This window comes from Panicum virgatum, chromosome 9K (genome assembly GCF_016808335.1).
Source record: "Panicum virgatum strain AP13 chromosome 9K, P.virgatum_v5, whole genome shotgun sequence".
NCBI classification, from domain to species: Eukaryota; Viridiplantae; Streptophyta; class Magnoliopsida; order Poales; family Poaceae; genus Panicum; species Panicum virgatum.
In genome coordinates, this window is record NC_053144.1 from 58890923 (window position 1) to 58900438 (window position 9516).

General features: G+C 46.8%; 2 protein-coding genes across 2 annotated transcripts; both read left to right on the forward strand.

Annotated features, from left to right (window-relative positions):
- The first annotated feature begins 2950 nt into the window (after positions 1 to 2950).
- Positions 2951 to 3932, forward strand: LOC120648837 (zinc finger protein ZAT11-like). Its single transcript, XM_039925485.1, has one exon. The coding sequence runs from the start codon at positions 3144 to 3146 to the stop codon at positions 3723 to 3725; it is 582 nt and encodes a 193-aa protein (XP_039781419.1). The 5' UTR covers positions 2951 to 3143; the 3' UTR covers positions 3726 to 3932.
- Positions 3933 to 5110: 1178 nt separating this feature from the next.
- Positions 5111 to 6189, forward strand: LOC120652800. Its single transcript, XM_039930726.1, has one exon. It carries the CDS (start codon positions 5190 to 5192, stop codon positions 5928 to 5930), a length of 741 nt encoding a protein of 246 aa, XP_039786660.1. The 5' UTR covers positions 5111 to 5189; the 3' UTR covers positions 5931 to 6189.
- The last annotated feature ends 3327 nt before the right edge of the window (positions 6190 to 9516 follow it).

Consider the following 9516-nt stretch of genomic DNA (forward strand, 5'->3'; position numbering starts at 1 on the left):
ACACTCCAATTTAATCTATAAGATCCCTAATTAATTTATTTAAATTAGAAAAATATAATACAATATCCATAATTAATTTATTTTAAATTAGAAAAATTATAAAACTAGTGCTCATTTTCTTTTAAAAATTAACCTATATGTTAATGCTCTATTTGGAGTTACATATTCGAATATAATTCGTTCTTTTCTTAGTGTTTTATTTTCTCTATTTGGAGTAGGAGATATCTTAGAAAAAAGTAAGTGTCAGTTTCATATTTTCTTGATTTAATTAAAATAAATTATTCGTGAATTACGTTAAGCCAATTTCCTTTTGTTAGAAAATAGGAAATAGATGTTTGGTTTATTAGAAAATAGGATAACTGCAATTTTAAAAAATAAAAGGAAAAAGAAATATATGGTTTGCGTTATCATACCCTATTATCATTCACAGACATCTCTTTCACAGTCGCTCACTTTGCACTATCCAGAGATCATCCAAACCAATCATGTATGTACATACACGAGGGTATCGGAAATGCACAAGCTGTGCATTTTTTCTCTCCCTGGAATGCTCCCAATTCCCAACTGCCTTGAGCAACTTGTGGCCTAGCTTATTAGCATACCGAATTATCTATTAGAGAAAGGCGTCATCGCGTGCGTATCCCACTCTCTACTACTGCTGTTGTCGCTGTCCACACGCCATATTCTAGCAGTACTGCTGTTGAAAGTCGTCTGAATCTTAAAGCCTGATCAATGGCTGCTCCGGATGCTGTTGCAGTCCAAGCACCGAATCTTCAGTCTTCAACCTTTATTATATCTCGTCGTACAGAGAATACGCGTATACGGTATACGTGGTGTGAATAAGAACCGCGCAGCTATATATATGTGTGTACGTACACAGCAAGTATTATCTATTGTTTGACACCCGGTGTAGCAGTGTTATTAGTATAGTCTATTGTTCTTGCACAAGCAATGTCAACGGGTGAGATGTAACAATAAGCACTCCCCTTTTGCTTTTAAAAACTGAAATAATAGAGTGCGGAAGTAGCTTTTGTACTACTACTGTATCTTCTTTCTTTTTTTTGTTCTGATCATCATGTTGTTTCGATCGGAAGCGAAGTCGGTGATGATCGAACTGTATTTTAATAGAGTGCGGTTTTATTAGGAATTTATCGCGTGTCTTATCAGTTGTCGAGCGTATATATTATGTATGAAATGAATGACATAGACAATCCTTTTCCCCTTTGTGTTCAGAGGAATTGCACTCCTTCATTCACCCGGCAATGCAAGTTGGCAACACGCCGTCCGAATCATGCATGACTTCGTGCCGCACCAACTGCCAATGAATAATGGTGCAAACCACGTCGTGGAAGAACTGTATTTTGGCTAGGAAGAAAATGGAGCACAGGAAACTTCTGATCGCAATCGCAAGCATGTGTGTAGAAGATGCAGATGTGACTATGAGATAGCTACTAGGGCCGGTGCTTCGCAGTGCCATTGTCAGAGAGACTTCTTCAGACCATTTCAACGCCGAAAGACTTAGGGTTGTTTGGTTCCAGGGGCTAAATTTTAGTCCATGTCAAATCTAAGAGAATTTTAGTATTTAAAATATTAAATAAAAGTTAATTATAAAACTAACTGCAGAACCCTGGGGCTAAACCGCGAGACGAATATAATGAGGTATATTAATCCATGATTAGCGGATGGTTACTGTAACATCACTGTAGCAAATTATGGATTAATTAGGCTCATTAGATTCGTCTCGCGAATTAACTCAATTGTTTAAAAAATTTCATAAACATATTTTATTTAATACTCCAAAATAGTAAGATTCTTTCAATGTAACAGAGACTTAAAAAAGTCTCTAGAAACAAACAAGGCCTTAAGGCATCTGATCGAGCTAGGTGGACAGATGCGTGGTTAATTAATTACAGATTTGAGGGGGGTTTTTTGAACTCAGATTTGAGGATTTTAATCTCAGTAGGAGTGTCATGGAAGATTTGTGGATATTAATTATGAAGAGAGAGAGGAAGGTGAGTGTCATGGAATTGGAATGTGAGAGGCCGTCTCGATTATCTAGTTACTGTCTTGATAACTGTGCTGATGACACCTAAGGCCAGTCTCAGTGGGAGTTTTATAGACACAGATATCTAGACTGCGAACTAGGTAAACGTACCAGATGAGTTTTATGGTGATGAAACTCTCCTCACATCCTATGAAAACTCCATTCTTCTCTCTTCTTGCCATGTCAGCAAAATTGATGGTATTTAATGACATAAAACTCTCCATGAAACCTCCATTGAGACTAGCCTAAGAGACTGACCTAATAGGGTGTAGACTATAGAGGTACTACCTACTGCCTCCCAACTCGATCTCTGCAACAATGACAACTGCATGACGTGGACTGAAGAAAGGATAGGAATGCCGGCAAGCTAACCCATCGCGCCGAAAGCCAGCAGGTAGCGTCAGGCTGGTCCTGACAGAATGAGTTCCGAGTCCTCGCTCTTCAGAGCTTCCAGAGTCCCGGCGGGGCCGGTAACTTGCCAAGGTTGCCAACGGCCAGTTAAACAAAGGCTACTAGGTAGATGCTCAGCTGGAACTCGAAAGATCATGAAAACGACACCACATTTGTCTCAGTAGACGTAGACATTGGTAACTACTAGGATCAAGTTGCGGTTATTTGCCACCGTGGGCACGGCCGGGTCAAGACAATCTCCTCGAACGGCATCTGACAAGTGACAACGCGACCAAAAACGGCTTCGCCGCGCCGCCGCTGGCCGCAACAGCTCGGCTCTTTCCTCCATCGGGCGCCGCGGCGTGTCGTCACCATAACGACATGGCCAACCAAACTGACGAATAAAAAGCTAGCTAAGTTAGATTGCCAAAGCCCAAAGGGCAAATCTGACTTGATTTGTTTATGAGCTAGCTTCACAAGTCAAGCGATTAACTTAATTAATTATGCTGCAACTGCAAGTCGCATCATGGCGCATGTACATGTAGACTCCTCTCTCTCAAGATCATTGGCTATGGCTTATAAATAGGCTGCAGCTTCCTCATCTTTTCCTCGTTCAGACGCTTCCGAGGGAGCAACCAATCAGCCCGATCATTTCCGTCCTTCGTCTTCGCTAGCTAGCTTTGATCTGCTGCTCGTTTGGCGACAATCAATGGCGTACGGCAAGAGGTCGAGGCAGCAGGCCGAGGAGATGATCTGGCTGCCCGAGGGCGCCGACGTCGCGCGCTTCCTGCTGCTCTTCTCGGGCCACCACCAGCACCACGCGTCGCCGGACCCGGCCTTGGCGCCGGAGCGGGTGTTCGAGTGCAAGACCTGCAACCGCCAGTTCCCGTCCTTCCAGGCGCTCGGCGGGCACCGGGCCAGCCACAAGAAGCCCCGCCTGGCGGACGGCGGCGTCGACGGCGCCGCACCCGAGCCGCCCAGGCCCAAGGTGCACGGCTGTTCCATCTGCGGGCTCGAGTTCGCCATCGGCCAGGCGCTCGGCGGCCACATGCGCCGCCACCGGGCCGCCGATCAGGCGGACGGCGCCAGCCCCGGCCTCGGGCTTGGCCTCAGCCTAGGCAGCGGGATCGGGATCGGGCCGGAAGACGACGGCGGCAAGAAGGCCGCGCCGTCGGCCGAGCTTGCGCTCGACCTGAACGCCGTGCCGGAGCTGGAGGAGGAGCCGGATCGCGCCAAGCTGGGGCTCTCGGCTGTCGAATTCCCTGTAGCAGTAGTTGACTTCTTACGTTAAGAACGTGGATTATTAGACTGATCTTCTCGGTTACATTTTTGAATTACACGATTTACACATTAAACCACCCCGGAGGTCAACCTTTGAAACATTAGAAAGTCCAGGATACATGTTTTTTTCTCTCAGAAATGTATGAGGATATTTCTAGTGTTCAAGGGGGAAGGCTCTCTCTATACACTTATATATATACAGTACGCTTTGACTTTCTGCAGATTTTGCCCTTTTCATATACTCAGGGATTATATGTTAATATATACGTCTGTTTTTTTCTCATCATTTTCATCTGGAGATTCTTTTGATGGGGTTGAGTGACTATCTTGTTTTGCTTTTCCCACTTGCATGTAGATAGTCCAATTATACTAATGGTGCAACTTGGCGGCTTATCGATAATGTAGCTCAGTTCGAGTGCTGAGAATAGCAAAAAAAAAAGAGAAGGCAACGTATGCTATGCAAACCACCTTCGTATGCAAACTATGGAAACTCCAATCTGAACCACCGGATCAAGATCCAAGGGGGACGCAGGGGGAGTGGGAGGGGAGATTTGTAAAAGTGTGATTACCTAATCCAAGGGCGGGCGGTTAATTGTAAAATTACCTCCCTCCTCATGCCCCTTGGACCTTGATCCGGTGGTCCAGATTAGAGTTTTCATAGTTTGCATACGAAGATGGTTTGCATAGCATACGTTGCCAAGAAAGGAATATCATGTGGCGTGAAGTGGGACGTCGTTGGTCAGTAGACGTCTCGCCAAAATGTGAATGTTAAAAGATTGTTGGAAACTACTGCTAATCTTTGTTTTAGAGAAGGGTTACGTTGTTGTGCCTATATAGACCCAGCTGTTGGATCTTGTTCCTATGGATGGGAAAGCGATTGTTGGAAACATGATTGGTGCATATACAATTTTTTATGGGTACGAACTTTGGAATTATTAATTCACACACTTCGACCTAAAAGTCTAGGCTAATGAGAAAAGATGAGCATTCAGTTATACTCCATCAAATACCACAGGGGAACTTCATCATAAGAATACACAAATAAAAGTCTCGTTTTCTGGAAGTGAAACAGTCAGGTGATCCGTTCTCACTCTCCGCCCCCCTCTTAACCCAATTCATGAAGGTCAATGAAAATTAAATTACGGTGCAGGAAAACGAAGATAAAATGTTAGCATTGCAATGGTAGCAAAAGGTGTCAGACCGGCAGCCATGAAAGTATACCAATTTAGAGTCCTGCTTATCTCTTCGTGACCTCAAGTCGTTCCGGGCCTTTCTGTTTGGAATGGGCTATATATATCCGTCAAAGAATCTCAAGCCCAGCCCACACAAGAGGTAGCCCATGTGCCAGAAAAAAATATCTCGTCGCCATCCACACCCACCCAATATCTCAGTCCGCGTGGTCATCACCAGCTGCCGTCCGCAAGACCGCAACCAGCCCACGCAACCCCAAACCCAAAACCCTACCGCGCCGAACATGGCCTCGCCGCCGCCGTCTGCGCCGCTCCCCGCCTCCGCCGCCGCCGCTGCGGCGGGCAACGGCCGCGCCACCTCCGCCTCGCCGGTGGACGCGCTCTTCCTCCAGAACCTCATGAGCCGCGTCCAGCTCCGCCCGCCCTTCCTCGACACCAACTCCTTCCTCACCCAGGACCTCGACGACTTCCTCCTCAACGAATTCGCCGCGCTCTCCGCCGCCGCCGGGGCGTCCGACGACGACGAGGAGGATGATGAGGACGACGGGCTCGCTGGCGGCGAGGCGAGGCGCCGGCGGATGCTGGCCAGGGAGGAGGCGAAGCTGGAGAAGGAGATCGTGCGGATGGTCCTGGCCGGGGAGGCCGAGGAGAAGCTCAAGCCCAACTCGGGCCAGTCCGTGGCCGTCGGCGACCACCACCTCTGCGTCGGCTTCCACGACGAGGCCGGCGGGGAGTACCGCGTCTGGGAGTGGCACGGCCACGTCATGCTCTTCGACGACGAGGACGGGTACTCTGCGGAGTACATCTACGGCAACCACTTCGAGCCGCTCGCCGCCGCCACGGCCAGGGCCAAGAAGAGGGAGAAGGAGAAGAGGGAGAAGGACCTGAGTATGGGGCTTCGGGATTTGGTCGTGGGCACCGACGACGGTGCCAATGGCAATCGATCCAAGGAAAACGGCAGCAGTGGAGGGCCCAGGGTAGTGCGCAGGAATGTTGTCAATTCCCCTGCAGCGCCTGCTAGGTAATGCCTTTCCAGCGCTACCTTGTGTCAATCTGAGTGGCTTGTTGAGAGCAATGCGTCGATCCAAGAGACAGAAGCAAATAAAGATTTGTTGATCTTTTTTCTCTGTTAATGGCTGTTTAAGCAGTCTCTTGTGTTCAGATGAGAAATCATCTATGTTTTGCTTCTGTTATAAAAAATTATGATACAATACAGTTTACCGATTGGGATACACATATGCTGGCTGTTTGTTGAGTTAAATGTAGCTCTTTTCCCTTGCTGCTCATGTGCTGTCTATGCCTCTTTGGATAGGAGATTGAGAGATCAGGCATCAATATGCTTGCCATTTGTTTTCAGTACCCTATAGCCTTTGTTTACACTTCACATATCACAACCTGCTATTCTGGGTAGTTTTAAGTGTTTTGGAGCTTTAAGATGGCTTAGATGTCTACTTTATAGCGCGCTTGAAACTGAATTTCCTCCTGTGGCTATAGCTTATGCCAACCATGGACACATCCAACATGTGTGGAATATTACTCAACCATTATTGCCGTTACTATTCAGCCTTTGGATAATCCAATTGCATGTAATTGCATAGGTGATTTCTGCAGAAAGCACAATAGGTTTATGCTTTTGTTACCTCAAACAATTGATTGGTTGCATTCCAATAAAAACTGGGTGCTCTTTTGTTCTTCTTCATACATTGTGATTAATTTCATTGAGTACTCTGAATCAATTGCTCAAGCCAATCAGAACTGTGTATTTTGGTAATCATTTTACTGTGGAAAAGTTGATGACCTAGGGCTATTTTTCTAACTTAGGTTTCCAGAATGCTTTTCAAAATTTGTTGTCAGAAGGACCACATGACCTGTTCATAATTTCATCCCTTTTGTGTAACTTCGATAGCCTTTAATAGTTATCGATTCACTTAATCAACTATGAACCTGTTTTCCCCCAAGATGATCAGGAGTATGTATGTTCTTAGAGGGCTGTATATTCATCTTTGAGTGGACAGGCATTTTATTATGCACTGCTACAATTGTTTGCATTAACACTTCTGTTGAAATCATTTCAGAGGAGCATCATACTCTTGCATGGTATTAGCATCTAACACTGTATGCTTACATTGTTAACTCTCGCAAATATTTGATTATTTGTATGCTAGCATGATAAAGAAAATTGCTTTGGCACAACACCTGCAAATGATTATTCCAGACTATAAAGAGGTGCTGGTAAGTCCATGCTGATTACAGAGGTGCTGACATTTCTGGTAAATAGATCATAAGATGTTTTATAAGATGTTTTACAATATCCTTGACTAAGACATCTGAACTGCTCAATCATATGAACATTCAGTTTTGTTTGCAGAGTATAAAAGTCACAAACAAGGATCCCTTGCTTCAAGTCAAAGATTTTTGCAGCTATTGCAATTTCAGATAAAAAACCAAGATTGCTACAAATTATGTTGGGTACCAAAACCTGCCCAGCCAAAATTTATTTGGCACTCGTTTGGTTGGAATCCAAAAAATAGCCCACCTAGCCAAAGTCTTATTCTAAAATTGCCAAGGTTTTGGTAAAAACGTTTGGGCATGCCCACATTTTGGCATGGCAAATTTTGGTATCCGACTAAACAGGCCCTAGATGCCCAATCTTACACACCATCTTTAACCCTTTTTTTTTCTATATTGAGTTTGTTATCTTATTTCTTCCAAAACCTGTGTTTGCTACCATATCGCTTAACTTTATAGTTTTGAGCCTCTTTCGCCTAGGTTTAGATGTGTGATTTATGGCTTCTTTTGGAAGAAGTTAAGTTGATCATTTTTATTGGGAAATTTGTCCACAACACACTGTAAAAAATGTGATTTTGTACAGCACACATCATCAAATTCAATTTAGTATCCAGCACACCGTGAAAGAGTATTTTGGTCTGCTGCACATCTCACTGAATAAACTAAATATTTTGCAGCTCAAAAGATATGAAAAGACCACTTTACCCTTGGACCCACCTGTCATCTGCATCTCCTCCCTCCCTCGGTCCCTCCCCTTCCACCGCGCCATGTCGTCCTCGCGCGGCCGCACCGCCCTGTGCCCCGCCCGCGGCGGGCTTGCACCGGTCTGCGCCGCCACGGGCCACCTCTCCGAGCGCAACCACGGGCCACCTCGGGGCGCAGGAACACCTCGCTTTTCCTGCCATGATCCGACCACTCACCCTCCTAGGCCACTAACCCATTTAAACCAAGCAAAGCAGCCACTAGCTAGCTTCAAACCGCATCAACGACACACGCAACCGCTCCAGGAATCAAGCGCGAACAAAGCTCCATGGATTTGCGGCCGCAGCAGCTAGCTCCGTGCAGATCCTGTCCATGGCCGTCGGCAGCGTGGGCGGTGGTCTCGGGGCGTCGGCCGCCGCCGCCGCAGGGACGGAGACGGCGACGGCCATCGAGGACCTCCCCGCGGACATCCTGGCGCTCGTGCTCCGTCGCCTCGACGGCGCGTCGCTGGCCGCCGTCGGGTGCGCGTGCTCCGGCCTGCGCTCTGCCTCGACATGTGGCCCTCCTTCCGCGGCGTTGCGTCGTTCTGCGGCGGCGGGCACCGGGCGCTGTTCGCCGACGCCTTCCTGTTCCCGGCGGTGGCAGGGCACGGGGCACGGGGCGGGGCGGCCGTGGGAGGATGACATGGCGCAGTGGAAGGGGAGGGACCGAGGGAGGGAAGAAGGAGATGCATATGACAGGTGGGTCCAAGGGTAAAGTGGTTTTTTATCATCATTTGAGATACAAAATATTTAATTTATTCAGTGTGGTGTGCAGCAGACCAAAGTACTCTTTCACGGTGTGCTGGATACTAAATCGAATTTGGCGATGTGTGCGGTACAAAATCATGTTTTCACAGTGTGTTGTGGATAAATTTACCTTACTTTAAATAGATGCAACTTGTACAATTTGTATAGAAGCATACGAACAATTATGGTCTGCAGTGACCTTTGGTTTTGTACCTCTATTTTACTTGTGGAACTTGGGCACACTGGACTGCATTTTCAACCTGCATGTGAGGTTAAATGAACTAGCTTGCACGGTTAGCCGTGTTATTTTTAGCATGGTTCACCCTGTTCTGCTCCAGCCAGCCAGCAGTGTTTTTCTCTCATACCACTCCAACAGCAGCCTCCAGCCCCAGCCAGCCAACAGTGTTTTTCTCTCACACCACTCCAACAGCAGCCTCCAACAACAGCCAAGCGAACAGGGTGGTTGTCTTCTATTCTACATCTCCGCAAGGTGTCATATGCCTGCTAGCATTTGACCTTTCTTTTATTACCTACTAAACAGGTGCGTTATGAGCTGATAAGCAGGTGGTGGGTGTGTGTGTGGGGGGGGGGGGGGGGGGGGGAGGCGTCTGGTGGAAGGCAAGATGAAGGCCCTGCTGACCAAGTGTGCTCCTGTTAAATTGAGTATTACTTTACCTGCCACATAGATGATGCTTGATTCTAGTAGACTAGTAACATCCAAATGTAAGCTTCCTGGGCAGAAGATCCATGATTCGAATCATGTCATCGGCTTTCATTTGCCCTTTTCTGCTCGCACCTTATCTGCACAAACTGGAGTTCTGCACTATAGTTC

Bases quoted from the DNA above. Each gene is read 5' to 3' on its own strand.
- LOC120652800 (XM_039930726.1), top strand. From the start codon at position 5,190: ATGGCCTCGCCGCCGCCGTCTGCGCCGCTCCCCGCCTCCGCCGCCGCC.
- LOC120648837 (XM_039925485.1), top strand. From the start codon at position 3,144: ATGGCGTACGGCAAGAGGTCGAGGCAGCAGGCCGAGGAGATGATCTGG.